This window comes from Saprolegnia parasitica (genome assembly GCF_000151545.1).
Source record: "Saprolegnia parasitica CBS 223.65 unplaced genomic scaffold supercont2.118, whole genome shotgun sequence".
Lineage (NCBI taxonomy): Eukaryota > Oomycota > Saprolegniomycetes > Saprolegniales > Saprolegniaceae > Saprolegnia > Saprolegnia parasitica.
The window spans coordinates 58,475-84,354 of record NW_012156512.1 but is presented as its reverse complement, the minus strand read 5'-3'; the positions used below and the strand labels follow the sequence as shown (position 1 = coordinate 84,354).

The 25,880-nt window shown below is 59.9% G+C and overlaps 13 protein-coding genes across 13 annotated transcripts; 5 read left to right on the top strand and 8 right to left on the bottom strand.

Annotated features, from left to right (window-relative positions):
- Nucleotides 1-73: 73 nt before the first annotated feature.
- On the top strand, nucleotides 74-278 carry SPRG_13425 (hypothetical protein; the record flags this gene model as incomplete). The annotated part of the gene is made up of 2 exons (XM_012353248.1): nucleotides 74-82; nucleotides 108-278. 2 exons carry the CDS (start codon nucleotides 74-76, stop codon nucleotides 276-278), a joined length of 180 nt encoding a protein of 59 aa, XP_012208638.1.
- A 98-nt stretch (nucleotides 279-376) lies between these two features.
- On the bottom strand, nucleotides 377-2,481 carry SPRG_13424 (hypothetical protein; the record flags this gene model as incomplete). Its single annotated transcript, XM_012353247.1, has 7 exons — nucleotides 377-626; nucleotides 672-838; nucleotides 886-1,129; nucleotides 1,178-1,335; nucleotides 1,384-1,530; nucleotides 1,581-1,916; nucleotides 1,966-2,481. The coding sequence occupies 7 exons, from the start codon at nucleotides 2,479-2,481 to the stop codon at nucleotides 377-379; spliced, it is 1,818 nt and encodes a 605-aa protein (XP_012208637.1).
- A 311-nt stretch (nucleotides 2,482-2,792) lies between these two features.
- On the bottom strand, nucleotides 2,793-3,932 carry SPRG_13423 (hypothetical protein). The gene is made up of 7 exons (XM_012353246.1): nucleotides 3,798-3,932; nucleotides 3,541-3,751; nucleotides 3,468-3,493; nucleotides 3,357-3,420; nucleotides 3,209-3,312; nucleotides 3,035-3,164; nucleotides 2,793-2,990 (listed from the first exon to the last, which is right to left on the bottom strand). Exons 1-7 carry the CDS (start codon nucleotides 3,899-3,901, stop codon nucleotides 2,883-2,885), a joined length of 747 nt encoding a protein of 248 aa, XP_012208636.1. The 5' UTR covers nucleotides 3,902-3,932; the 3' UTR covers nucleotides 2,793-2,882.
- Nucleotides 3,933-4,011: 79 nt separating this feature from the next.
- Nucleotides 4,012-8,975, top strand: SPRG_13422 (hypothetical protein; the record flags this gene model as incomplete). Its single annotated transcript, XM_012353245.1, has 12 exons — nucleotides 4,012-4,479; nucleotides 4,546-4,593; nucleotides 4,642-4,704; nucleotides 4,751-6,465; nucleotides 6,537-6,767; nucleotides 6,820-6,916; nucleotides 6,962-7,122; nucleotides 7,168-8,167; nucleotides 8,213-8,289; nucleotides 8,346-8,562; nucleotides 8,611-8,754; nucleotides 8,802-8,975. 12 exons carry the CDS (start codon nucleotides 4,012-4,014, stop codon nucleotides 8,955-8,957), a joined length of 4,377 nt encoding a protein of 1,458 aa, XP_012208635.1. The 3' UTR covers nucleotides 8,958-8,975.
- Nucleotides 8,976-9,411: 436 nt separating this feature from the next.
- On the bottom strand, nucleotides 9,412-14,597 carry SPRG_13421 (hypothetical protein; the record flags this gene model as incomplete). The annotated part of the gene is made up of 3 exons (XM_012353244.1): nucleotides 9,412-12,111; nucleotides 12,159-13,783; nucleotides 13,841-14,597. The coding sequence occupies 3 exons, from the start codon at nucleotides 14,595-14,597 to the stop codon at nucleotides 9,412-9,414; spliced, it is 5,082 nt and encodes a 1,693-aa protein (XP_012208634.1).
- Nucleotides 14,598-14,663: 66 nt separating this feature from the next.
- Nucleotides 14,664-16,172, bottom strand: SPRG_13420 (hypothetical protein). Its single transcript, XM_012353243.1, has one exon. It carries the CDS (start codon nucleotides 16,151-16,153, stop codon nucleotides 14,834-14,836), a length of 1,320 nt encoding a protein of 439 aa, XP_012208633.1. The 5' UTR covers nucleotides 16,154-16,172; the 3' UTR covers nucleotides 14,664-14,833.
- Nucleotides 16,173-16,207: 35 nt separating this feature from the next.
- SPRG_13419 (hypothetical protein) lies at nucleotides 16,208-16,849 on the bottom strand (the record flags this gene model as incomplete). The annotated part of the gene is made up of 3 exons (XM_012353242.1): nucleotides 16,525-16,849; nucleotides 16,274-16,451; nucleotides 16,208-16,221 (listed from the first exon to the last, which is right to left on the bottom strand). The coding sequence occupies exons 1-3, from the start codon at nucleotides 16,741-16,743 to the stop codon at nucleotides 16,208-16,210; spliced, it is 411 nt and encodes a 136-aa protein (XP_012208632.1). The 5' UTR covers nucleotides 16,744-16,849.
- A 196-nt stretch (nucleotides 16,850-17,045) lies between these two features.
- SPRG_13418 (hypothetical protein) lies at nucleotides 17,046-18,341 on the bottom strand. The gene is made up of 3 exons (XM_012353241.1): nucleotides 17,946-18,341; nucleotides 17,554-17,892; nucleotides 17,046-17,509 (listed from the first exon to the last, which is right to left on the bottom strand). The coding sequence occupies exons 1-3, from the start codon at nucleotides 18,288-18,290 to the stop codon at nucleotides 17,150-17,152; spliced, it is 1,044 nt and encodes a 347-aa protein (XP_012208631.1). The 5' UTR covers nucleotides 18,291-18,341; the 3' UTR covers nucleotides 17,046-17,149.
- A 463-nt stretch (nucleotides 18,342-18,804) lies between these two features.
- Nucleotides 18,805-19,670, top strand: SPRG_13417 (hypothetical protein; the record flags this gene model as incomplete). The annotated part of the gene is made up of 1 exon (XM_012353240.1): nucleotides 18,805-19,670. The coding sequence occupies one exon, from the start codon at nucleotides 18,805-18,807 to the stop codon at nucleotides 19,594-19,596; it is 792 nt and encodes a 263-aa protein (XP_012208630.1). The 3' UTR covers nucleotides 19,597-19,670.
- Nucleotides 19,633-21,626, bottom strand: SPRG_13416 (hypothetical protein). The gene is made up of 5 exons (XM_012353239.1): nucleotides 20,630-21,626; nucleotides 20,265-20,574; nucleotides 20,132-20,224; nucleotides 19,971-20,075; nucleotides 19,633-19,923 (listed from the first exon to the last, which is right to left on the bottom strand). The coding sequence occupies exons 1-5, from the start codon at nucleotides 21,577-21,579 to the stop codon at nucleotides 19,663-19,665; spliced, it is 1,719 nt and encodes a 572-aa protein (XP_012208629.1). The 5' UTR covers nucleotides 21,580-21,626; the 3' UTR covers nucleotides 19,633-19,662.
- Nucleotides 21,627-21,870: 244 nt separating this feature from the next.
- Nucleotides 21,871-23,624, bottom strand: SPRG_13415 (hypothetical protein). The gene is made up of 3 exons (XM_012353238.1): nucleotides 22,454-23,624; nucleotides 22,190-22,411; nucleotides 21,871-22,140 (listed from the first exon to the last, which is right to left on the bottom strand). Exons 1-3 carry the CDS (start codon nucleotides 23,582-23,584, stop codon nucleotides 22,024-22,026), a joined length of 1,470 nt encoding a protein of 489 aa, XP_012208628.1. The 5' UTR covers nucleotides 23,585-23,624; the 3' UTR covers nucleotides 21,871-22,023.
- A 231-nt stretch (nucleotides 23,625-23,855) lies between these two features.
- SPRG_21284 (hypothetical protein) lies at nucleotides 23,856-24,182 on the top strand (the record flags this gene model as incomplete). Its single annotated transcript, XM_012353261.1, has 1 exon — nucleotides 23,856-24,182. One exon carries the CDS (start codon nucleotides 23,856-23,858, stop codon nucleotides 24,180-24,182), a length of 327 nt encoding a protein of 108 aa, XP_012208651.1.
- A 593-nt stretch (nucleotides 24,183-24,775) lies between these two features.
- Nucleotides 24,776-25,867, top strand: SPRG_13414 (hypothetical protein). The gene has a single exon (XM_012353237.1). The coding sequence runs from the start codon at nucleotides 24,942-24,944 to the stop codon at nucleotides 25,800-25,802; it is 861 nt and encodes a 286-aa protein (XP_012208627.1). The 5' UTR covers nucleotides 24,776-24,941; the 3' UTR covers nucleotides 25,803-25,867.
- The last annotated feature ends 13 nt before the right edge of the window (nucleotides 25,868-25,880 follow it).

Below are 25,880 nucleotides of genomic sequence, written 5' to 3'. Positions count from 1 at the left end.
ATTGCGCTTGGCGACTCCGTCCTTATGCAATGGTACCTCCATCATCGGCTGCGGACGCGATCCCACCGGAGTCATGCTTCAAGTACGTACTATTTTCTTTTGAAAAGGAGACGTTTGGCATTTGCTACATCGATGTCGCCTCGACTCTGCTCACGACCCTCTCGGCCAGGTCGCGCAACGAGACGCTCGTTGTCTATACAGCAAGACGTGGCGCACGCCCGGTCATTCAAGGTCGCAATCGGTTCAAGTCGGCGCTGCCCGTCACCGAGCAGCAGTGAAAGGTGTCCTCGGCTCAAGACGACACGCAACCGCAGTGTTTAATGCGAGAAGACGTCGCGATGCATGCTATCTTCTTCTTCTTCTTGTTGACATACACTTAGAGCTCCATGATGGGAAATTCGTGCTGGAACGACATGACGTCCTTCATGTCGGTCATCTTGACCAGGTCGAAGCGCTCGAGACACGTAAACGCAATGCGGAGGTAGCTCCAAATGTGTTCGGCCTGGTTGTTTTGGTGCAGCGCCTGGAGGTAGCACTTGGCCGCCTCCTCGTACTGCCCCAAGTTGGCGTGGCTGATGCCGAGGTTGAGCCAGCCTCGAGCGTACTTGGGCTTGATCTCCAACGCGCTACACACACCATACAACACCCTTTACCATCAAGGGGCCATGTACCGGTGGTAGGTTGGGATCGCTTCACTCGACCGCGACGAGTTGGCAAGCGTCGCGCCGAGCTTGTTCCAGAGCGCGTACTCGTCGGGGCGCGCGCTGGCCGCCAACCGAAAGCAGCGAACGGCCGCGTCGTAGTCTTTGGAGACGTTGTAGAGCACGCCAAGGACAACCTACCCACGCGTGTGTTATTCGGTACACAAGACCTTGCCCGGTGTACCTGAACATCACTATCGAGCGGGTCGTGGCTCTGGGCTTGCAGCATGAGCTGCATCACTTGGTCCATGAGGCTGCCGTCGCCATACATGTCTTCGGATACGTGGACTTGAAGCCCATGGAATTTCGGGTTGTGCTGCACCCACGCCTGGAGCGTCTCGAGCGCACCGTGCGAGTTGAGCTCGTTGACGTTGCTGACACCAAGCGCGAGCAGCGCGTGGAGGTTGTACGGGTCTTCTTCGACCGCTCTAATGCGTCATTCGGTGAGCGAGTAGACAAGGTCGATGTGGCCTCACCGGTTGAGACACGTGATGGCCTTTTTGTCTTCATCGTTTTCAGCATGGCACTCGCCGAGCATGCGCCACGCTTCGCTGTGGTCGGGCGACTCTTGCAGCGACGCCTCAAAGGCCAGAATCGCGTCCTTGAGCTGTCCTTCCGCAAAGAAACGGCAGCCCTACCCCCAGGTCTACGCGACGGCCGTAGGATGCATCGGTATACATACCATTTCAAATGCATTGGCGTCGTGCTCGAACGGATTCTCTTCCTGAAAGTCGTACGTGTGATTGTGTTGCTGACTGGACCAGAGCGCCGTGTCGTCAAACGGGTCCTGCATTTGCGCCTCCTGCATGGCCTTGGCCCAGATTTCCTCCTACGCGGAGGTGTGTCAGCGTCGACAGAGGTAAAGAACGCGGGTGCTACGAGGGTATCGTTGCCGGCGGCGGCGTCGTGCCACACATCATCGAGCACTTCGGCGCCGGACACGGGCTCGAGCAAGTTGATGCCCTCGGTCACCGGCTCGGCCGTGTGGTGGATGACCGAGTTACTTGCTTCGTGGAGCTCGACGTCGCCCGTGCTCACTTGGTTCATAAACTTGAGGAACTCACTCTTCTCAAAGCGCGGGTCCTGCTGCAGAGCCTGCGCCATCTCGCTCGAGATGCGTTGGGCGTCACTCGACGCGTGCGTCACGGGGGCTGGCGCCGCGGTCGCCACCGGGGCTTGCGGCGCATAGGTCGGCGCCATCATGTGTGTCGTGTTCTACCACCCTGTATCGCAACGACTACGTGAAATAGAGAGTCGATGCTACCTGCATCATGTATGGGCGCGGCGCGTGCATCATCATCATGGGCGGTGGTGGCATCGCGTACATAGGGTGGTGCCCTGCCGAAGCTTGATGATGCATGCCGTGGTGACTTTGCGAAGCTTGTGGATGCACCGTGCCGGCGTCGGCGAATGCGCCTTCCATGTGCGCATGGCGCTGCATCGAGTCGTGCATGCGCTGTGGCGCCTGCTGCTGCTGCTGCCAGAGCGCGTCCATCTGCATCGGCGAGGGCTGGTGCATTGACGCGTCGTTGCGCATAGCCATTTGATGTTGGCGAAAGTGCGCTTCCTGGAGATGCTGCTGGTGCTGCGCGTCGTCCATGGCCTGCCGCAGATCATGCTCCATAAAATGGCCACCGTCCTGCGATGGGCCCATTGGCGCCGCACGGCCCAGCGGACCAGCACGCAGCATACCATCGAGCGCCTGCGTCATCGGGTTGCGCGCGGCCACGGTGCCATCGGCGGCGCAACCGCCTTGCACGAGCTTCCCGAGCATGTCCATCCTTCAGCCCTCTTCTTGGAAAATATTGCGCCCCATCGCGGTCGTCTGGTTGCACTAAAAACACACAACCCAAACGGGAGTCTGGTGCGCCGCCGACACGATGCTGGCCGTCTCACGGCTACAGCGCGTACACATAGAGGTCTTGTAGTGGTGGAACCCTATCGCAGTAGGCTTAGCGCCGGCGTTCTGTGATAGAGGTGCGTTGCAACGTCGCTCGCATAGCTTAAAAGTTGGGTGCGAATAGCCCATAGCTGGCGTTTATGTAATCCCTTGCATTTCAAGGTCGGCATATTAAAATACATTTGGTCTGTGTGCATCTTGAATATTGTATTCACTAGCTATAAAATAAACCAAACCAAATACGATCGTGCTTTGTTAATGTCCCCAGCCGTTACGAAGCCTCATTGCCGAAGGTAGAGGCCGATGGCATGCACGGCAAAGCGCCCGACCGACGCCAGGGCGACGTCGTCCTTGTCGCTGTACACAGGCTGCATGGCCGTCACAGGTACCTAAGCCATGTCATGGCGCTCGCCAAGTCGATGGAGGAACGTACCTCAGCGACCGTACAGTGCATCGATTGCGCGGCCACGGCGAACGCGAGACCAAGATGGCAAGCAGAGTCCGCTGTCCTTGTATCGCCAAGAGCATGCACGAGCTGAGCAAACACTTGGCGCTTGTAGAGCCTACGCCGTGTGTAAGTGGCCGTGGGCATCGTGGAGCTGCGTACCGATAGCTCGACGTGGGGTCCGACAGGCGCAGAGAGAACAAAAGATCCGCGAGAACGGTCTTCACACAGCACTGCAGACGCTGCCCAAAGCTCCAGCCACAGACCTACTCGTCGTACGTGAGACCAACGGGGATACAGAGGAGCCCACTCCGTTGTGGTCGTCGCCAAAGCGCGAGCTTGCGACAATATCAGCTTGTGTGGCTTCCTGCTGCCTACGCACATCCAACAGATCCATGTACATCGCGCGATGCGAGCGTACGCAACCAAGTGAGGAATGTACTTGGGCTACAAAGCAAAGCCATGAGGATGCATCGAGAAGCCATGTGGCGCACGTGCTGTGTGAAGTTGGCCGGCAGCACAACGATATAATCGCCCGTGGCCTTGAGCAGCCCATCGACAAGCGCCGAGAAGAGCCCGAGGCGGCCTTTCCGTGCCACGATAACGAGCCGGCTGCTACCGTAGATGCCCTGCAGCTTCTGCGCCACCTGGAGCGACCCGTCGTCGCTGTTGTCTTCCACGATCACGAGCTCGTAGTCGACAAGCCTGCCACGCATGAGGTTCACCTTCACAGACGACGACGATACCATACCTCTCGGTGCAGGCCTCGTGGATGTGCCAGACCACGAGCGGCAGCGTCTCTTGCTCGTTCCACGTCGGCAAGAGGATCGAGACCACATTGCGCTTCTGCACCATGCTGCTGTGCCACGCGTTATAACATGTTGACCAACACAATTGCCAGATATATGTTATAACACGCACTCCTCGACTCGGTTTCGCGCCAGGCGGCGGCAGCAGCAGTTACGATGCCCTTCTTCCGCTTCCGGCGGAAGAAGCCTGTGGAGGCGCCGATGGAGCCGACGCTCGAGGTACAGGAGCTCATCGCCATCGAGGCCGAGACGTCGACGCTCCTCCAAGCGGTGGCGACACCGTCGCCGACCAAGAAGCGTCCGCGAAAGGTCGTTGGCCGCGTGACCATCGAGGTCTTGGACAGCGTACCGCCGACGCCCTCGAGCGACGAGCCCGCCGACATACCAGTGGCCGACGCTGCGCCAGCAATCGCGCCGGCGCTGCCACCCATGAACGACGACGCACTGCAGTTTACCGATGAAGAAGCCCGCGTGCGCCGCCGCCTCGACACATTCGTGCCTGCGTTCGTACCGGCCAAGGACGCGGTCGAGAACCAGCTCGCGCAGTTGCAGCACGAGAAGGATCGGCTTCAGAAACGGATGTCGCCCGTGCATCCTCGCGCCCCCGAGATGGAGTTTGATATCGTACGTTCTGGTTTGGAGGAATAGGAGCCTCGTCCTCCTCTTTCAGCCACTCACAACACCACGTAGCTCCTTCCGCCGAGCGAGAAGGATGCAACGGATGCTGCAGCCACACAAGTACGCTTGTGGACACAAATGGTCCTATGGAAGCAGACTCGATGGTAGATCCAGGCAGTGGCGAGGGGGTTCGTCGCGCGACGTGCCACCCGGCGAACCTGCGCGCTCCAGGCAACGTCGGTCTTGTCGACACGAGCTCTCAACGAACGCATCGTAGGAAGCCGCCAAGTGGCGGCAAGTGCACGATCCAGAGCGCGGCGAGACGTGGTACTACAACAGCGCCACGGGGCAGAGTCAGTGGGCACCGCCGACGGCGGCACTCAGTCCTCCTCGCCCGACCAGTCCGCAGCAGCGCCCGTCGTCGGGACATCGCACGACGCTGCCGCCGCTCTCTCCTCGCCAAAGCAATCTCTCGATAGCAACGCATCCCGTCTCGCCGCTGGTCTCGTCGCCCGTGCTTCCATCGCTCGGGAGGGAGCCGTTTGTGCTGCAAGACGTGGATCCCAACGGCGACTGCGCGAGCGATGCCAGCTTCGCCGACGCCACTGCCGACTGGATGGACAACGACGCGCTCTTCCTCGCCGACGGCTCCAAGAACGCCAAGCTCCGAGACACGATCCGCGGCGCGCTCAAAGTGTCGCGCTTCGACTCGGTCTCGGCGCTCTTGACGCACAACGTGACGTTCAACGCGCCCAAGCCCAAGGCGCGCGGCCACCGAGAAATTGCGCTAGGGCGAAAACCCGAGCAATTTATGGTGGCCGTCGTCGCCAAGAAGCCAAGCGCCAAGAGCAAGAAGGCACCGGCGCGGCTTCCAACCCCGGTGCGCATCCGCGACGTCGCCGACCCGGGGTTCCTCGAGGCATCCCAGAGCAACAACAACAACGAGACGATCGCGAGCGACGATGCGCCCAAGCCCACGCAGTGCTTTGCGTGCTGGAGTGCCATCAAAGGGTGCAAGTGCGAAGCCCACACGGTCGGGCCCGCGCGCATCAAGCATGCGTCCGAGAGCGCGCTCCTCTGTTCCAACTGGGAGGTCGACCAGCTTCGGCGCAAGTACCGGGCCGAAGAGATCCAAGAAGTGTTTCTGAAAGCCAACAGCTCGCTGCGCTACGACAAGGTGCGTAAATCGTATGTGACCGTCATCGAGTGCCGCCATCCGATCTACCGCGCGATCGACGCGGCCACCACGACCTTGAACAAGACCATGCGCCGCAAGCTCCACGTCCGCGCGTGGTTTCGGTCTTTCCTCGAGCACCTCCGGCTCGGGCGCGTCAAGAAGGCGGGGGACGCGCCGTCGATACTCAAGGTCCGAGAGACGCTGCGCAACGCCAAGTGGTGTACTGACTACGCGTCAAGTGTCCGGAGCTTCCAGCCGATGCCGCCCGTGACCAAGCAGCGGTTCACCGACGCGCCGATCGACGGTGTCATTGTCGTACCGCCGAATACACCGGCGCTCAAGCACTGGGTCCTCAAGACGGAGGTCCCTCGACCCATCGTGCTCTACCAGCCACGGAAATACGAGCTCTTGCCGCGGCGCTGCATTCCAATGCCCACGCCATCCTTCTTGGACCAGATCCCATTGCCGGTGAGCAACACGTACATTGACGGACTCTCTAAAGTGAGCTGGCTCGAGCGCGTGAGTGCGCGCATCTCACTCGCAGCCATGTACCGCGGCATCATGCAAGTGAAAGCGTGCACGCCACCGAGAGGCTTTGACCTGCCGCGGCGCACGCGGATTACGCCACCCACGACCGTGCTCTTTGCCTCGTTTGGGCGCAAGCCGACGCCTGGCAACTTGGCGGTCGGTGGGTTGGTGGCCGAGATGCTCATCTACATGGTTGTCACGACTTTTGTGCCGCCCCAGTTTGGCAACTTCAACGTGACGGACCGCCGGGCCATTTGCCCGCCGCTGACGCTCGACCACAGCGCGATGTATGCGTGCTTGGTCATTGCCCCAAGACGTGGCACTATGTGGTGCGGCCGCTCGAGCACCCGCTCAATAGCCGCCGGCCACCAACGATTCTCTTGGTGATCCAAGGCGAAGGCCACGCCATGTGCATCAACCGGCCCGAGCAAACCGGCGAGGACGCGTGCTACGGCTTCATCACGATGCTCGAGAGGCCGGGGCTCAAGATGCCCGACGAGACAAAGCCGGCGGCCTTCTTGCCCCATGAGACGGTCCTGACGTTCAACGTGCCGACAGCGAATGCGACAGTGACGACACGCGCAGACCGGTGCGCCAACTCCGTCCCAGGGTGTATTAGGATATTTGGGGTGTTTTTGTAGCTACTATCCGTTTTGTGAGCCAACAACGCGCGAAAGCACCATTATTGCGTTCATGCACCTCCTCTGGCTCGGCAAGTCGAGCCGCAACCAGACACAGGTACCGCCGTTGCTTCCGCTCTCGTATCCACGGATGGGGTGCTAGTGCTTTACGACCCTCGGGTCGCAAGATCCGGGTGACTTTATGAAAAACTGCAATGTCGACGGCGCCATGGGGGCCTACACCCCGATGGTCTATCGCAGTTGGGCGTACATGCAGACGAGTCCATTCGAAGAGTTTGTGACCGATGACGGCATTGCCTACTGGTAGCGTCGATCCAAGTATCCAACCTATCCAACGCATCCAAATAGGTATGAAAAGGCGACTGGTCGCACGTACTGGACGCGCCCCGTGCTCGAGATTGAGAAGCACCGAGGACCCGACGGCGACATTGAAGGCGATGTGCAGGACGGGGTCGGCGAGAAAGCGACGACCGGCGTCGGTGGCGCGGACGCCCGCTACACCCAAAAAGAAATGCGCTCGTACATGACCAAGACGATGGAGAGCGTTGAAGACCGCGCGACGCGATTAAAAGCGGTTGACCGCAGCGCGAAGACCACCTCGATCATCAAGCCTTCGTTTCACGAAGAAGCAGAGGCCTTGGCAACACGCCCGTCCCGCCCATCGCCAACCAAAGTGGCCGTGCCAAAGCTGTCCTTCCAGATTGAAAGGCCTGTGGTCAGCCACAGCAAGGGCCCAACGCCGACCACCAAGCCGACGCCCCAGTTGAAGAGCTCATCAAAACCGGCGACCAGTAAGCGACTCGTGGCGCCGAATACGCAAAAGCTCATCGAGTCGCTGACATCGGCGCTCGGCGCGTCCATGGCAACGTCGAGCATGAGCCCGAACGACGTCTTGCAGCTCGGCATCGGGTTGGGCATGGGTCTCGGGCTTCGGGATCCCGAGGTGCTGCTGGAGGACGATGTGGCGAGCCATGAAGCCATCTCGGATCGCCATGACGACGAAGCGGCCGCGACAGACGAAGAGGTACCAACGGCGCGCTCGCTCGCGACAACACGTACGGAAATGAGTGTCCTCCCCGATGCGACGCCCGACGAGATCGACGTCGCTGTCACCAAGGCACCGATTCCATTTGGGACCACGTTCCTGACGCATGCGACGCCAGGCGAAGGCGAGTCGTGGGTCAACAAGCCTCTCGACTTTAGCGCCGAGAGTCAAACAGCCGTCGACGGCTTCCACGGCGCCGTGCATCGCAGTGTGGCCAAGCTGCCCAAGAACTTTGTCGCGTGTGCCAACTCGACAAAGACGGTCAAGGCCGAGACCAACTACCTCCCCGCCAGCATCAACAAGGTAGGATGCGCGTTCAAAGAGCTCGTGCAAGATAGTGTGCTGTAGAACCAGCCACGTTGCGTGGGCCTTGTTCGGCCTCGGACCGCCGCCGACGAGTGGCTCGTCGTTGGTTACGATCCCTGGTGCTCTATCCAGTGATGTCTATCTCAGCAATGCCAACCGTCGTCGTCGTGGGTAGGGTGGCAGGGAAGGAGCTCTTCAACCTCGAATTCGTCAAGGCACTGGCGATCGAGGACGAAGACGCACCGGCGGCACCGCTCGTCGCCGCCGCGTTCATCGACAAAGAGAGTCATGCAGCGCAACAAGAGTTCGTGTCGCAGGCGGCGAAGGAAGCCATGGAGCTCGAGCACGTTATGAGTTTGGCGCGCCACGGCAAGTACGCCGAAGTGGAAAACGTACGTTTGGAAATACGGTGCTGGTGGACTCAGTACCGTCATTTGTAGCTGCTCAACCAGCCCGACTGGTCGCTCTCGATCGACATGAAAGACAATGCGGGCAACACGCTGCTCTCGATCGCGTGTCAAAACAACAACAAGCGCATCGCAAAGCTCTGCTTGCGGAAAGGCGCCGACCTCAACACCCAAAACGTACGACCTGGATTGGATTATCCAAGAAGCTAACGTAGCGTGGATAGCTCAACGGGCAATCGCTATTGCACTACTGCCATGCGTACGGCTTCCACGACCTCATGGAGTACCTCATGGAGAAGGGCGCCCGCGACGACCTTGTCAACAAGGACGGCCTCACGTGCTACGAAGGGCTCGACGCAGACACTGTCGAGAAACTCTAAAAGACTCTTTAAACAAGCCTTCTGAGGTCTTTAAAGTTTGAAAAAAAGTCGACCGACTGACAAGTCCAGCCAACATCACAACTCTTTCACGCAGGTCGTTTGAAGCGCTGGTTCGTACGCACACGCAACTAGCGCTTCCGAGTGCCAATGCATGTCCAGCATATGCTCACGTCATGGGAGTGTGGTGACCGTTAAAGTACGGAATCCAGCGTATGACTTCGAAGAGACGGTAAATGGCGTACAAATACGGTAATTGGATGTACTTGGTCCAGTCCTCAATCGGCCTATGCTGCAAACCCAGAGGAGTTGCAATACTAGTCATTGCAGTTCTCTTCGTGTTACGGAGTCCTACCAAAGGGAGGTCTACTGTATGAAATTGCACCTTTCTTCGATGAGCCAAGTCGCTCGTGATATTCAAAAGATGGTATTCGAGTGACCTTGCATGGCAACGGTGCTACTCGACACACGGAAGAGCGCGCAAGAGGTGGACTTGACCAGAGACCCTCTCAATGGGTGCGGTGCTATCCAGCACGAGAAGCCGCCACGTTTTGATATCAAACACGTAAATACGGTGCTTGTACGGGAGCACGAGTAGCCCCGTGAGCGCTGCTGACGCAAAGTCCACGTAGCGCACGCCCCCGGCCACCCACCCGTCTGTTGCAAAGAGGCACTCGGCGCCGCAAGAGAGCATGTACGACGGCCGAAATCTGGGTGGAGACATCGCATAGCGCAAGCGGTTGTGGAGGTAGAGAAGGAACGGCGCTAGAAGCGCAATCAGCGCCAAGCTTAGAAGACGTGAGCGGCTGCCAATGGTCACGACACCGCTTGCACACGTGAGCTGCAAGTCGGTCGTTACCACGGTGCAGCGACGGTCAATGGAGGCGTGGTGCGTGACAGGGCTAAAGACACTTAAGAGTGCAGCGAGGGCCCACACTGCGATAGCAGCTTTGCCGGCATACGACGCCGTGTACTCTCTCGTAAAGACCATGCAGATATCACAGGCAATGTACGCAAGCCAGCAGCCTTCGCCGGCGACGAGCACCTTGGTGACGATGGTAAGTGGCGTGACGTCCCTAGTCACGAGCCGAGAGACGGTCCCAATGCGCTGCAGCGAGAGGTCGGCGCTGCTCAAAATGCAAAGCGCGGTGACACTTCGAAGAAAGAGGAGTGGGCGACCGACCCAAACCATGCCACCGACGCGGTTGATCTTCCAGAGGTTGCGCCCGTCGCTCGTAAAGCCGTTAAGGACCGTGTAGACGGCAGCGAGCAGAGCCAGCAGCAGCAGCACGAGCGAAATGTATTGGCACAGCGCTCGAAAGTACACGGCCACATTCGATGGCAGCTCATAGGGGCTCGCAGCGGTCGTGGACACGGGCTTTGGTGACGAGAGGACGGTGACCGACGCGACGTCACCTTCGAAAGCAACGACTTCACGGACGCCGATCGCCCAATCGTACGCAAATGTCCAGGAGGTAAATTGCATCGTTGGATCTTCGGGTGCAAACAGACGCTGATGGAAGAGCTTGGCGCCGGAAACGTCCTCGGTGAACTGAGTGATCGCCACCTGTAGCGCCGCTACATCCTCGGACACGCGTACGGCTTGCGCTTCCCATGATCGCAACTCTGCCCCTGTAAAGTAGGTGCTCACAAAGGCACTAACGCTAATGAGAGACGTGTGGCAACCAACCGGATTGATCGCTTCCGACAAACACGCCGTGCTGGCTGCGAAAGGCATGTGCTGGGCAAGGCTCGACGCGACCGCAGCGAAGATGAGCTGGCGCTTGAAGACGAAGCTCCATTCGTTGTAGCCTGTTCTGCACGCTGCATCCGCGCCAAAGAAGCTACCCATGCCTAATGAAAAGTTCATGGCCCGAGGCACCGCACCGCAGAGAAGACTGCCGCCGAGGCACGCGACCCGAGAGGGGTCCAGCGCCAGTGGCCGCGGCACGAGCACACCAAGAACACTCATGCGACTGTACGCTGCCTGCGCCGCGTCCCGGTTCTCGCCAGCGACCAAGGCAACGCTTAGGGCTTCAAGAACCGATTGTTGTAGACGCAAAAGCCGTGCTGGTGGCGAGACGTAGCGCAGATCCACGGATCCAAACGGCCCCAGGAATGTTTCCAAGGCGCCAAGCGCCGCATCGCGTGGCGACGAGAGTGTACTATTGACCACGTACATGGCCTCGGGCGTCGTATTGGCAAAGGCAAAATAAGAACTCGAACGAAGCAGAGATCGACCGGTGACACCCGAGCCGTTGGTGGCAATCGCCCAGAGATCACTCGCCAAGCCCCAGTACATCTTCATCGACGTCTCGGTAGCGATATGAAAGAGCCCTCTTGTCGCCTTGAGCGTGAGCGCATACGTCAGGCCAAAGGCATTTTCGATCGCGAAGGTGTCGACGAGCCCTATCTTTTTGTAGCTTTGCCACTGCACCGTGTACGTCAGTAGGCCTTTCGACTGCCAGTAGACAACTTCATCCAACTCCGAGTTGGCATTCGACTGAACCGTCGCTAGCCACGTACGTCCTGATATATCGTGCAGGAGGTCTGCGCCAAAGGCCATATCGAACGACGCGCCCCAGCAAGCTTCAAAGTCTGGCCACTTGAGATTTCTCAGCGGTGCCTCAAGATAAACTGCTGCGTTGGTCGTATAGAACATCTCGCAACGCGCTTGTCGCTTGATCGAGTTGGCCATGTCCCAGCGACGATCCAAGTCCAACCAGCAATACTGCGTGGTGATCCAAGGAATCAGACAAGGGTCGGTCTGCCGAAGCCCATGAATCGCCAGCGCCAAATCACTGGCGACCTCGAACTGTATCTTCTTGGCGTAGAGCAGCGAGTAGGCAACGACGGCCGATGCGTCGCCATAGTTGGTCGTGTCTCCGTACGCGTCATTGGCAAGCGAAGCGCTGAGTAGCGTCGGCGTCATGTAGAGGTACCGGTTGAACCAGTTGGCCACATATGTCTGTGCACCGGTGGTATTGAAGGTCGCCCAGTAAAAGTCGTTGGCCAAGCTCACGGTCGAGAGCTCGAGGTACGAGAGACTGCCGCCGACGGTCGCGACAAGGTACGTGAGCCCAACGCCAAGCGTCACACGCCGCTTGATCCGGTGCAGTCGACTGCTCGGTATCTCGACCAGCGTGTCTTGGATGACCTCTTCGCGGGGACCCCCTCCTTCTCAAACACGCGCCATAATTTCACATCAAAGAACCAGTGCGGCTGGAGTCGCAAGGACCCGCTGAGGAGCGCCACGACGCGGTGCATGGCCCACGCGTCAAGAGGGGCGTCAGCAAACGCCGCAAGACTCGCAGGCACAATGTACGACGCCATCGGAGGTGGCGGTGGAGGGTGGCGTCGTAGGGCCAGGCGTACGATTGCATACGCCACAAGCAGCGACGCGACTTGCAGAAGCGCGATGACCAGCGCGCGGGTGAGCGACCCAATATGGACCGTGCCAATCGAGCACGTGAGCAGCACATTGACATTCGTGCGCGTGCAGACCTGCGCGACGGACACCTTGGGGCTCACGGGCAGCGTCATTTCGAGGGAAACGATGGCGATCCAGCTGAGGAGGCTACTCAGCGGGGCATAGTATCTTGTAAAAGGTTCTGTCACGATGACACAAAGGTCCGTGGCGACGTACGTCAGCCACACGGCTTCGCCAGCAATCAGCAGCGTTGCCGGGACTGAGCGGGGCGATGCGCAAAATGTGGCGCGGCCTGGCGACGCGTCAAAGGCAATGGGGGCCGTGCTCAGCACCATGATCCCCGTGATGCTACGGACGAGGAGGAGTGGCCGCCCTAGCCAAACTGGGGCGGCAATCCGGTTGAAGCGCAAGATGGCCGAGTTCCTCCAGTGGCGCGCGCCCAGCAAGAGCAGCATAAGCGCAAGACCGGTCAATCCGATCGTGGTAATGACCGCGAGCTGCCAGAAGTACCGACTCGTGCTATAAGGGATCTCGCTACCGCTCAAGGCCAGCGGCAGCGGCGCGAGCGGCTCCGACATGAGCACAAACGTCGTGACGTCGCCTTGGAATGACACGACTTCGCGGTGCCCGATCGCCCACTCGTAGAGCATAATGTAGCCAAAAAACGTCCAGCCTTTCCCGAGAAGCGGTTGGCGCAAGGCAGTATGATTGTGGCTGGTGTTGAGAAGTGCAAACTGAATAACCTCGACACCGAGGTCCGCAATGGCTGCCTGAACAAGCGACATGTCGGGCGCCGACACATTGGCGTCCTGCACGAGATGGACCACGTGCGATAATAACTCACGACACGCAGGCGCCAGCGTGCGACAGGCGTCGCAGCCCACGCGCGGTGCGTCATCCACCGCCGTAGCAAACGCCGCGGCCATTGGCGAGACGACCACGGACGCCGGCGTCATGGCCGTGCACGTCGCGTCAAATGCAAACGACTTTTGAACAAAGGAGGCGCCGGGGGTGAGCGCGCAAAAGGGATTCCCGCCAAAGAAAATCGCGTCCTCATGGCGCCACGTCATTGGAATCGGGTCGAGCACTTGAGGTAGTAGCTGCGTAAACGCCGCAGCGTTGATGCGCATCGACACACTGGCTTCAAGTGCGCTGACGGCGTCGAGTAGCGAGGCGGGCGGTGGGACTAGGTACATGTCGGTCGACACAAAAGGGCCCACGGTGTCGTGGATGCAAATGCTGCTGCGTGTGAATGGGTACAGCGCTGCGAGCGCCTCCATGCTCGAGTGGTGGCCCATGAAATTCGCCGCACTCCGCACCAAGCTGCCGTTGACAACCGAGGCCGCCCAGAGATCGTCAAAGAAACCCCACTGCTGGTAGAACGAAGTCCACAACGAGCCTAAGACCATCCAGCTCGAGTCAATCGCGTCAAACACACAAGGTAGGGGCATAGTACCTCGATGGGTAAACGGTAAATTGTACGTTGTGAGCTCCTGAACCGTCCCAAGGGCGTTGATGAGCGAGATGGTTTCGCGCAAGCCGAACTGGACATCATTGCTCCACTGCAGCTGGTACCGCTGGATGCCGTGTGCGCGCCAGTAGCGTGCTTCGACCGAGACCGACTCGAACGCGTTCTGCACCGATTGCAGCCACTTGATACCGTCGTGAGACCGCTCTAGCTCGTCGGCAATCGCGAGTTGGAAGCTTGTCGCGAACACAACGATCCAGCTCTCCCACTCGACGTTGCGCAAGAGAGTCTCGAGGTACACGGCGCCATTGACCGCCAACGAGCCTTGATTGCACCGCGCTTGGCGTGCGGCCGTGTGCGCGAGCTCCCAGCGCCGATGCAAATCCACAAAGCAGTACTGCGACATCAAGTGCAAGCTGTACGCTGCATCAAGCGTCCGAAAGCCAAGAATCGCGTCTTCGATCGAGGTCAGTTGGGAGAGCGCGATCGCACGCGGCGTCGTCGAGAGCATCTCGCTCGCAGCGGACGGCGTGTTGTACGTCTTGAGTATCGGCGTTGCGTACAAGTCGAACGAGTCCGCGCGGCGCAGGCGGTGAAACAAGTCGACGAGCAAGAGCTGGCCGCCGACCGGATCAAAGTCGGGCCAGAAGAGGTCGTTGGTCAGACTCTCGGCGACGAGCACCAAGTACGCGACGCTGCAGCCGATGGTAAAGGCCAGGTACCCGCCGCCGATGTACCAGCGCATGTCGGTTGAAACGAACTTTATCAAGCGCCGTCGGTGCCGCAGTCGGTTCACGAAGATCTATAACTATCGGTGTCGACCACATCTCAGACTACCCTCTTGTTCCATAATATGTACTAGTAGTAGCTACGTGATATATGCCCGGAACAGCACTCGATCCGCACGTGGTCGAGTGTCCACAAGTTGCCAACTGCCGCGTGAGTCATTTTGTACCGCAAATGATCATCTGTTTTGTTTGCTCAACGCCGATCGGACCGGTCGCGCGACCGCGACTTGCGGCGGCTCTCGCGGGATCGGCTGCGACGAGATCGACGACGCTCTTCACTGCGCTTGCGATCATCGCGCCGGTCACTGCGATCGCGGCTGCGATGTCGGCGATCGTCGTCTCGGCGACGGCTCTCGGCTTTTCGGTCATCGCGATCATCCTTGATCTTTGGCTCGTCCCGCCGGTGGCTGTGTTGATGGTCGTCTCGACGGTGGGCCGGCTCGTCCAGAAGGTCATACTTGGCAAGTGGCTTGGCTCGAATACCAGACGACTCTGGTTTCGTGTCGTCCTTGGACTGCTTTTCGTTGCGGCGGAATTTGTTCCAGAGCTTGGAGACCGACTGGGAAAAGTCCACTTTGACGCGGCGGTCGTCAATGAGCACGTTGTTCATCTTGAAGCACGCTTCGATACAGTGCTCCTTGTCCGTGAACTCGACAAAGCCAAAGCAGAGACTGTCGCCGGTCTTGTAGTCGAGGATGATGTGGGCCGTGCACGGACCAAAGCGCGAAAAGATGAGTTCGAGGTCCTCGGCCGTCGTCACAGGGTTGAGCTTGCACAAGAAGAGGACCTCCTCGGGTGGCTTGACGTCTGCGTCCGGCAAGTCGCCAATGATCTCGAGGAACACGCTGCGCGACTTGGCCTCGCGATCCCGCTGCATGATCGCCACCTCTTCTTCCGTCTTGCCCTCGTACTCGTCGAGCTTGTCCAAAACGCTCAAGCGGACTTCGACCGACTCGGTCGGCGGGCGCTCGTGCGTCGGCGACGACGGCGGCTCGACGAGGCCCGGCGGATCCGGGAACGGGTCGTCGAGCACGAACGTGTGGAGGATGCGGCAGTCTTGGTACGGCCGGCCGTGGCTGTCGGCGTAGAGCTCGCTGATCGACTGGAGGATCTCGAGGCCCTCGACGACGTGGCCAAAGAGCGTGTTGGACGCAAACTGCGTGAGATCGTCGTCGCGCATGGTGACGAAGAACTGGCTCGTGTTCGAGTCCGGGCCCGTGTTGGCCATGCAGAGGCAGCCTTTCGTCAGCACCTGCTTCTTGAGGCCGAGCTCGTCGGGAAAGGCGCGCGGCTGGCGCGGGTCGAGCACGTGGAAGACCGAGTCGCCGCCCGAGCCCGTGCCCGTCGGGTCGCCTGTCTGCACAAGGAGGTTCTCCTGCACGTTGAAGAAGAGCACGTTGTTGTAGTACTTGAGCTTGCAGAGCTTGAGGAAGTTAAGGCATGTACGTGGCGCCTCCTTGACGCGCAGGTCCACGACGACCTCGCCCAGCGACGTCTGCAGGAGCACCGACATCGCTTCGTGACCGTCCACGTATTACCTGCGATAGGACGAGACAATTCGTGCCGTCTAAAAGCACACAACTAAGAATAGACGCGGTAATTCGTACCGGAGCAAGCAGTGGAGCAAGATTACGAGTTACGAGTGCGACGTTAGGAGGCGCGCGCTGCGCGGTGGCAAAGTAGTGGCTGTGCAGGAGGCGACTGCGGAGGCCGGTGGAAATACCCGAGGGCGCATAAGGCGTCCAGAGGCAATGCGGCCAGTCGCGGATGCAATCGGTATTCGTTGGACGTCTGTAGAGCAAGCGGTAGGGCTACATGCCACCTTACACCACTAGCAATGGCTGCAGACAGCGGTGCTCGCTGGGTCAGCATCTGCCACAAGACTTCGACTTCAATTGTGCTGCGCGCAGTCTCGAAGCAGTGACCAGCGTCCCATGACGAGGGCCCGAGGCGACCGTACGCATCCTTGAACGGCACGAGGCTGTCGATTTCGTTGACATCGACGAGGCGGGCGAGCCTCTCGTACCGTCGATCGCTCGGTACGACGGCAGCGGCTGCTTCCATGAGCTCGAGCTTCGTGACAATGGCGTCATAAGTCTCCATGCCACTGTGTCTCCGTGCGTTGCCTCGATGCGACGTGAAGGGAGTTGGTGGCTGCTGCCGGCGTCGGCAGCCGCGCTTCCACCAGCGGTTCCATGCAGTCCATCCAGAGGCGACGATTCCCGCGGTTGCGGTCCAGTATGAGCGGTGCATGCAGCTGGCCTCGTCACTGGCTTGGTCTCACGTCCTTTCTTTCGGCGATCGCAAATTCGAACCGCCACGCCGTTTCACCCAATAAATGCTCTTTCAGTATAGCATACAAAAACTTGGTATTGAAATGACCTCGCTTTAACGACATTGATATCCACTTGATGGCCAAGTCCAGGTATCCGATACTTCCGATGGATCGATCCAGGCAATCGAGCTACCGGGTGTTTTGTTGAGAGTTAGTAAGGTAGGCGTCGAGTCGCTAGACTTTTCGCACGGGCGAGACCACGCGGCGACCGTCGAGCCGCTGCCGCGCCACGGTGTCGGCTGTCCGGTCGACGTTGCGCAGATGCAGCGCTCGCTCCAAGAGTGTTTGGGCCGAGATGGGCGGCTCGCTCTGGAGAACCGTGAGGCACGAGCCAAAGTCGGCTTCATCGTGCAGGAGCACCGACCGATGCGAGATGATCATGGCCACGCAGACGTAATGGAGGAACGCGAAGCGCTTCTTGTCTGCGAGGAGAGCGTCCCATATCCGCAGCGTCGCGTCGATCGGGAACTCGCGCGAGAAGAGCGTGATGTACCAGCGAAAGCTGTAATACTCTGGCGTCAGCGCCACCGAGTTCTACATGCGACCGTGAGCGCCAAGCGCCGAACGGGTAGACGTACGAGGTGCTGCCACAAGCGAGCGTCGTGCTGCCGCAGAAGCGTGTTGAGACGTGTCATTTGCACCTGGACTCCTGTCTTGGTCGGCACCGACTTGGACGGCAAGTGCAGCGGCGCCAACGCTTGCATGAGCGTCTCAAAGACAGCAAAGGCATCGGCCTCGCCGTGCGCCTGCCACTCCATCGAAGCGTCGCCGTTGAAGACGTAGATGATGGGCGCGAGCACGTCGTGCATGCCTTGCATGTACCCGACCTCGGGGTGCGCGACAGCAAACACGTACAGAATACGCAGCATCCAGTCGATGCCACGCGCCGAGAGCTGCACATGCGTTCGTGCCACGTCCTATTACGAGCGCAAGAGATGTCAGCCGCGAGTGACATGGATGGACGATGGACCTTTTGGATGTCCTTGAAGAGCGCGTGGTCGGGTGGCGGCGGTAGGAACTGCTCCAGAAGGCCTTCGTACGCTTGTCGCTTGCCCGCTACGTCAGTCGACCACTGCGCAGGACGGTCCCCAAGCAAGCCAAGAAGCACACGCCACGCGACTGGCCGCATGCCCGGGTCGGCGTCGAGGCCCTGGAACACGAGCTCTTGGAGGCGCTCGACGCTGAAGACACGGGTCGTGTCGAGAAGCGCCCGGGTGCTGGTCCTGCCCGGGGCGTGCGAAGGCGGCTCGTCGGCGGGCGGTGGCAGGAAGCGCGACGGGTCGGTGCCCGCTAATGACGCACGCAGCATTGGCATGGTCGAAATCGATCTTTCAGAGGTTGTTGCAGTTTCGCAGGTTCACGGATGGTACGATTCAAACTCCATTTGAGAGGTTTTGAGAAGCCGCGACGCGTTGTATACAGAGCCACCACTGAATGGCACATGGATCGATGAGAACAAAGCGCATAACGCGTCCATGGCGAGCAGTGAGTCGCGTCCATGTGCCGAGCTCGCAGCAACGCCCGCACCCACCGTGTCTGTATTTATTTTGAAAGGTTTCAATGACAATCATTCCTACCAGATACAAAAGGATGGAGTACATGGGCTACAAGGGTACATCGAAAGCTCGTCGGAGCGCAGAGCCTCACGAGAGACCAGATTCTTGGTTTCTATGCGCGGCTTTGCATGGAGTGTTTTCCCATCTCGACAACATGGCCGTGAGTCTGTCTCTTCACAACACTGTCGTTCGCTGAAATATGCATTGTCAAAGGTTTGGATAAAGAATGCATGTCGTCACCATGTACAATGTGATGTGCACTTTCGATTTGCCATGGAGAGTGCGATGGCCGCCGTGCTGCGGTCGCCGGACCTTGTCATCCACATTGGTCGCTACCAGAACGGGACGCCAGCAGCGCTCCTCGTCGCCCTGCGCGCCTGGAACCGGTCGCGGCACATGGACCATGTGACCTTTCTGCGTCACTTGGCGCTGGACGAGCCCGGTCTGCCACTCTTGCGGCTCTTGTGGCGCCACGACCCGAGCGTCTTTACGCCACAGCTCATGGATGCGGCGGCCCGCATCGGCGCGCTAGCCGCCGTCCGCTTCTTCCACGACCACGGCATTGCGTGCACGGTGGAAGCAATGGACCAGGCAGCGTGCTGGGGGCACATGGAAGTCCTCCGCTTTCTCCACGAACACCGGCGCGAGGGCTGCACGACTGGCGCAATGGACTGGGCGTGCGCGTGGGGTCGCCTCGATGTGCTCGAGTTCCTCCAACACGAGCGAACCGAAGGCTGCACAACACGAGCGATGGACTGGGCGGCTGGCAAGGGCCACTTGGCCGTCGTCCAGTACCTTCACGCCCATCGGTCCGAAGGCTGCACGTACCGTGCGATGAATGCGGCGGCGGGCAATGGCCACATGGACGTCATTCGTTTCCTGCACGAGCACCGCGCCGAGGGCTGCACCGGCGACGCCATCGACCGCGCGGCGACCGCCGGTCATGAGGACATTGTACGCTTCCTCTGCGAACACCGATCCGAAGGTTTCACTCGGTTCGCCATCCCGCAGGCCGAAGCTTCGGGCTTCCATTCCATTGCCGACTACCTTCGCGCGCGGGCATAAGAACTTATGGTGTTGTCATGTGTACGAGAGACATGGGTAGAGAGACGATCGACTTATAAGAATTGTTTACGCCGAGCTCGGTGCAAAAAAGTTGTGTTCGACAATGTAGCGGAACGCCTGGAGCATGAGGCGCTGCTCCTTCTCCACGTCCTTCTCGAGGAGCTTGCTCAAGAGCGAGCTCTTGTGCTCCTTGACCTGCGTCGCCGCCGTCTTGGGTGCCTTGGCCGGCACAGGCTTGGGCTTGGCGCCGCCTTCGGCATGCAGAAACTTGCACTCGTCGCCACGCCGGCAAAAGCCCTTGGTCGCAAACGTCTTGCAGCTCACGCCCTAGTCGCACATTTCGGATGAGTGCACAATATCGTCATCAAGTGTACACTAATGTCGTGGTTGAACGCGCACTTGTCGCCGAGGTCGCACACGTTGCGGATGTACTTGACGCAAAACTTGGAGCTCTTCTTCGTACCATTATTGGGCGAGTCCTATACGAATACCAAGGATGAGCACGAGCGTATGCTGATGCTCCGTCGTCGCGTACCGTGCTCTTGGCTTTCTCGGTCGCGGGCTTGGCACGCTTGGCTGCGGGTGCGACCACATCGCCAGCTTGGACACGCTCCTCGTTGTCTTCAAGCTGCCGCCATCATGAGTTTTCGTAGAAATAAGAATCGTACCTTGCGCTTGACAACCGCGTCCGACGGCCACTTCTTTCGCCGCTCTTCGCGCCACTTGGCGATTTCTTCCGGCGAGTTGCCAACGAGCACGTTGAACTTTTGGCCCTCGACTTCGATTTCCTTCAAGCCCGAGCCCGCGAATTGGCCGTGGCTCGTCTGGTAGTGGGCCGTCACGACGCGCTTGCACGCGCTAAAGTCGCAGTCGGGCGCCCAGCAACTCTCGTGCGTGTTCATGTGCGCTTCGTGCTGGGATGCGAGCGCGAAGTGCTTCTCGCAAGGCTCGCAGTGAAATGGCATGTCCCCCGGCGCCCTACGGAATCCACTCAGTGAGTCGACCACAGACGACGCGGAACGCCATGACGTACGTGGGCAGCGCGGGCTTGGCTGTCCGCGGCGCCGCGTTCGAAGGTCCCGACTTCTTCATGCAGTCATGTATCCAATGGCCGCCCATGTTGCACTTGCGGCAGACGTAGCTCATGGGAGGGATCGACGGGCCCGGCCCCGGCGGCGCGTATCCCGGGGGATACATCCCGTTCGCTGGCGGAAGAGGCGGGTACATGCCGGGAGGACCGTGCGGGTGGTGGTGCGGAGGCATCTGGTGGTGGTACATCATCGGCGCGTTGGGCGGTGGCGGATGAGGGCCCCGCGGCGGACCGTGCATGTGGTAGCTCGGGTCAAAGTGCGGCGGTGGCGGCATATGCGGGGGCCCGTGGTGTGCCATGTGAGGGGGTGGGGGAGGGTAGTACGGGCCTGGCGCAGCACCAGCTCGGTGGTGCGGAGGTGGCGCATGACCGCCATGGTGGTGATGCGGCCCAGCGTGATGGTGCGGCGGCGCGTTCGCGTAGTGGGGCGGCGCGTGCATGTGATGGCGAGGCGGCTGGCCACCTGGAAACTGCGGCGGCGACGGCGCGACGTTGGGCGCATACGCTGGCGGTTGTGTTGGCTTTGTATATTGCGGTCGCGGCGCTTGGTTGACGCTGGATTGACGCGGTGGCGGAGGTTGGTTGAGACCCGTATAACCACTGCCGTAGCCAGATGCGTCCCGAGGGTTGTCGCGCAGATCGGGCTGGCCGTAGCCTTCGTCGCGTCGTCCATAGCCCTGGTCGCGCCCACTGTACCCGGCGTCGCGCGGGCCTGATGGAGCTCCGTACCCAGCGTCCCGTTGCGCGTTAGGGCCGCCATAACCCGCGTCCCGACCGCCGTAGCCCGCATCTCGAGACCCCGGAGCGCTATAGCCAGCATCTCGAGGGCTAGGACCACCGTAGCCAGCGTCACGGGTGCTGGGACCGCCGTAGCCTGCGTCGCGCGAGTTCATCGTCGGCGCCGGATCCAAAATGCTGGCAGGGTTTCCTTGCCTGCCACTTTGCACCAATCAAATCCAAAAACACGCCGCTCCAAGAACTTATTCCATCAGTCTCAAATATATCGAATTTCTCATTCTCGTCTCACTTACGGGAACGCCGGTGTGAGTGCAGTGCTGTAACGAGCTCAACTGTATTGCCACCGAGATTCATGGTGCATCGCAAAGCCAATGGCAGCACCTCTCGCTCTATCGTCGGCCACTTTGACACGACGAGCGATTGAGGAAGACGCGATAGTCTTTGGGCCGAGAATTGAGTCTGTATTGGTACAATACCATGGACCGCTGTTTGGCGTATTTTTATTCGTATTGTCATGTAGCTTGATGTTTGTATGGTTTGTTTTCGTTTTGCAATGTATTGCATACAGCGTCTGGTGTGGAATTCCAGAACAGTGTTCTTCAGACGCCCCACGCATTCTTGAGGAGTTGCTCAAACATGATGTCGTCGTCGACGGCGCGAGATACGTCCTTGTACACGTCGAGAAACTCGTTGCGGGTGATGACACCACGCGCGTCCTAATAGCATCACGTAGCTTAGTCGCTACCCGCTGCCGACGGCCCGCACCGTGGTCGTCCAGAGTGCCATGAAGTCCACCGACCGGGTGCTGCGGAACGCCGACTCGCAGCCCGTGTCGTAGGCCTTCGCGAGCGCAGAGAGCGTGACGGCGCCGCCGAGGCCACTGGAGACGGCGTCGTATGTCTGGTTGATCATACTCTTACGCGCATCGGAGAGCGGTCCGCGCACGAGCTCGATGAACCGCGTCACTTTAACAAACCCTCGCTTGCCCTAAACAAGATGAAGAGGCGCGAACCAATGCAACCACCGTACGTCGTCCAAAGCGTTGAGTAGCGTGTCGTATTGGTCGTCGCGGAGACCGAGACTGGCTTCGGTCTCGCAGGCCTTGATCGCCCACTTGAGGTCCTCGCGGTCCATGAGCCCCGACCCGCCGCTGGCATCGACATTCTGCAGCGACTGCATGAGCTGGCGCAAGCCAAACACGTGCTGCGTCGTTAGCGCCTGCACAAGGAGGTATGCGACGGACTCGGGTGTCGACGGCGCAGGCAGGCGGCGGTTGTCCGCGGCGGCCTGCGGTGAGGTGGCGAGACCAAGGCGCCACGCATTCTGCGAGAGCGAACTGCGCGCGTGCATGTCAGACGTCCGCGCGCCCGCCGCCTCATGCGCGAGGTTGAAGCTCTTGCCGTGGCCCTTCACGGTGAGGCAGCACACCTCGGTTTCCGTGCCAAAATCAGTCGCGACGCTGTTCTTGGCATCGGCAAAGAGGAGCTGCCCGGTCATCTTGTGCAGCAGTCCAATGCCGTCGTTGGTGCGAACGGGCGTCGATGCCGCGAGCAGCTTCTCGGCGCCGCCAACGTCCGCCCGTGTCGCGACCCAGAGTGTCGACGTGTCGGGTGTCACGGACAGCGTGACGTTCTGGTTGGACGAGACAGGGCTCATGCTGCGCTCGGTTTTGAGTGTGGATTTGAGAAAGAGCATGGGCAAGAGCGAGGCGCCGTCGACGCGCAACGCTTCGTTGGCCATGAGCCGAAACGGGTCGCCGTACCGCACAATGCCACTCTGCCCTGTCGGCGAGACGATGCAAAACGTGGTGCGCGCCGATGCGGCGCTCGGTGGACGCCCGACGCTCACGACAAACTCGCCGGACCCGGTAAACGTCTCCTCCCACACGTCGCAGGCAAGGACGCCACCAGTCTGGAGGTGCTCGAGCGTCACGTACATGTTGAAGCGCAAGACACCGTCGTCTGCGAACGAGTGAGGCACGCGGCCGTTCGCTTGCTCCATCTTTTGTCGGAAAGCGGTGCCCAGCCCGCCCTTTTGCTTCTGGGCGCGGTAGTCCTTCATGCGCGCCTCTTCCAGCATGAGATCTTCATTCCAGTTGCCAATGCGCGTCGTTGCGCTGTAGCGACCGGCACCCACGAGTTGCTGCGGCGTGAACTGCATGACCTTACGCGACGCTTCACCAATAACCACCGGCCGCGGCTGGTTTCTCGAAAACGCTGGATCCAGGATTTTCGCATTCGAAATCGAAAAGGACGATCTTGTTCGTTGCATTGCCGCGTGGCGTGGGTGGCCGTGCCCAGCTGCAGTGCCCCGTTCGTGACGGGCTGTGTGCTCGAATCTTCGCCGACAAAGTGGATTCTCGAAAGCACGTCGATCGGGTCAGACGAGCGCGGTGGCGCAGCTGGTGACGGTATCTACATCACCAGCCGAAATGCACCCGCCCATCCCGCTCATGTCCTTGTTCCTTGAGCCAGGTGCGTGTGCGTGCGACCGACGCTTGTCGTATACTGCCGGCCTCGCGTGCCTCCACGCCGCGCGAGGCCCGCGCCGTCAATCTCCCGCATCGTCCTCTCATGCGCCGCCCGTCACTACCAATCACGGCGTCCCACGTCGACGACTCCCTCGCGATGAGTCATTTGCCTCGCTATCCAACTCCGGCAACCACCAGCCTCGGCTTGCCCGCGCCGTAACACTGCAGCCGCCCTGTCCCGCCAACGACGAATTGGCGTCAAGCACCAGCATGAATCTGACACAATAGCCACGATGCTGCTGCATCATCCATGGACGGATCGCTGGCGCGGACGATCCTCCCAGTTTGCGGCTCCTTGGGCATGCGATGGCCGCACACTCCGCAAGCAGCAAGGACACCGGAACGCCAGCCGGCAGCCGCCGATCATCACTCGAGGCGGGGGGCCATGTCCCGCTGCGGTCGTGACGCAGCGCAGAACACACGGCCGCCACCGTGACACACCGCCGGCCACATCCTCTGCTTACCCAAGCCTGCGCTAGCGGCGTCGTCGTCGGGCCTTGCGTCACCTCGCCTCATGAATCTCCCGTTACTGTCGCACTGGCGCACCGTGATATCTGATGCAACCTGCGAAACTCGATGCCTTGTCACGGGATGACGCATAAATTTCGAAGGTGGGCGGTTGATGAACGCACGCGGATTGGTCATCGCCTGGTGGAGCGGCGTCTGATTGGCTACATTCCAAGGTCGTGGCTTCACTGGTCGGTACACTGAGAAGTTTCTGCGGTGCGCATTAAAATGCAGTGTTTTGTACTTGGTCTTTGTATGCCACGTTGCAGGTCTGCAAAAAAAGAACGCTGTATTTTTCCACCCACAAGTTGTGTGCGATATCCTCGTGACAGCAGTTTTGCTTTTGCTCCTTGCCTTGAGGCGGCGCCCGCAGCTCGAACGCTCCGCCCTCGTAGCCGACGCCAAGGAAGCTTCGCACGTACCTAGCCCACGCACCGTTCGCGCCTCTGTACAGCCATCGCATTCATATCCACATCCGCAATGAACTGGGCAGCGTCCACAACCTTGAAGCCCACGGGCCTCGCATCGAACAACTATGGCAGCATGGGCAATCTGCAGCCGATTCCAGAAGAAGACGAATCGAGCGGCATTAGATCGCCGCTTCCGACCAAGTGGAAGCCCATCGAGCGCGAAATCAAGCCGCAGTACTATGTCATGAAGAGCACGGCGCCAACCGCCAAGCTCAACCCGCGGGCCATCTTTATGGTCTTTTCGCTGCCCGCGATTTTGTTTCTCTTCTTCCTCTTCATCTTCATCTTGCGCGCAAATGCACCACTGCCCGTCATGCTGTGGCGGGACTGTGCTCGTGGGCAGTGGCCCAAGTCGGATGCGTGCCTCCCGACCAAAACGCTCGCTTTCCGCGCAACGACAGTTGTTCAGAACCTCACGTGGTCCGAGAAGCTCACGCAGTGCCAGCTCCGCGACAACGCACTACCTCGCCTCAACATCTCGAGCTTCCCATACTGCCAAGAGTCGATGTTCAAGCAGCTCATGCAATTGCACCCGACCGAGTTTGCGCCCATTGACATGAAGGCGTCGTGCAAGCAGTTCCACCTCCGCACATACACGCCGATCACGACACTTCGGGGCTGCAAGAACGTCATCAAGAGCCTCGTCGAAGACGGACTCCTCCTCTCACTGTACCCGTCCGAGCTCGCCGTCTGCGCCAAGTACCCGTACACGGCGTACGAAGTCGCGGCCCTCGACGACATTCTCGTGCGCCTCCTTGCCGGTCGGATTCTCGCCGACGAGTCGCATGAAGTGCGGGCCGGTGGTATCATCCTCGGCGGCCCCGAAAGCTTCCATGCTGGCATTCCCAAGAAGTACGGCATTGACTCGTAGTTAGCTTCCGCATAATTTATCGCTTAACCGCAGCCGCCTTGCTGCGGTCCATTTTGTCGCCTCCATCTCGTCCGTCTT

Bases quoted from the DNA above. Each gene is read 5' to 3' on its own strand.
- SPRG_13423 (XM_012353246.1), bottom strand. From the start codon at position 3,901: ATGGTGCAGAAGCGCAATGTGGTCTCGATCCTCTTGCCGACGTGGAAC. The intron at 3,313-3,356 runs GTGGGCTCCTCT...TACGACGAGTAG, and splicing joins TTGGCGACGACCACAACGGA to GTCTGTGGCTGGAGCTTTGG. The intron at 2,991-3,034 runs GTACGTTCCTCC...GACATGGCTTAG, and splicing joins TGCACTGTACGGTCGCTGAG to GTACCTGTGACGGCCATGCA.
- SPRG_13420 (XM_012353243.1), bottom strand. From the start codon at position 16,153: ATGTCGGTGCTCCTGCAGACGTCGCTGGGCGAGGTCGTCGTGGACCTG.
- SPRG_13418 (XM_012353241.1), bottom strand. From the start codon at position 18,290: ATGCCAATGCTGCGTGCGTCATTAGCGGGCACCGACCCGTCGCGCTTC. The intron at 17,893-17,945 runs GTCCATCGTCCA...CGCTCGTAATAG, and splicing joins TCTTCAAGGACATCCAAAAG to GACGTGGCACGAACGCATGT. The intron at 17,510-17,553 runs GTACGTCTACCC...GGTCGCATGTAG, and splicing joins CTCGCTTGTGGCAGCACCTC to AACTCGGTGGCGCTGACGCC.
- SPRG_13416 (XM_012353239.1), bottom strand. From the start codon at position 21,579: ATGAACTCGCGCGACGCAGGCTACGGCGGTCCCAGCACCCGTGACGCT. The intron at 20,575-20,629 runs GTACGTCATGGC...TGGATTCCGTAG, and splicing joins GCCAAGCCCGCGCTGCCCAC to GGCGCCGGGGGACATGCCAT. The intron at 20,076-20,131 runs GTACGCGACGAC...GTATTCGTATAG, and splicing joins CCGAGAAAGCCAAGAGCACG to GACTCGCCCAATAATGGTAC.
- SPRG_13415 (XM_012353238.1), bottom strand. From the start codon at position 23,584: ATGCAGTTCACGCCGCAGCAACTCGTGGGTGCCGGTCGCTACAGCGCA. The intron at 22,412-22,453 runs GTACGGTGGTTG...CATCTTGTTTAG, and splicing joins TACTCAACGCTTTGGACGAC to GGCAAGCGAGGGTTTGTTAA. The intron at 22,141-22,189 runs GTGCGGGCCGTC...TGATGCTATTAG, and splicing joins TGGCACTCTGGACGACCACG to GACGCGCGTGGTGTCATCAC.
- SPRG_13414 (XM_012353237.1), top strand. From the start codon at position 24,942: ATGAACTGGGCAGCGTCCACAACCTTGAAGCCCACGGGCCTCGCATCG.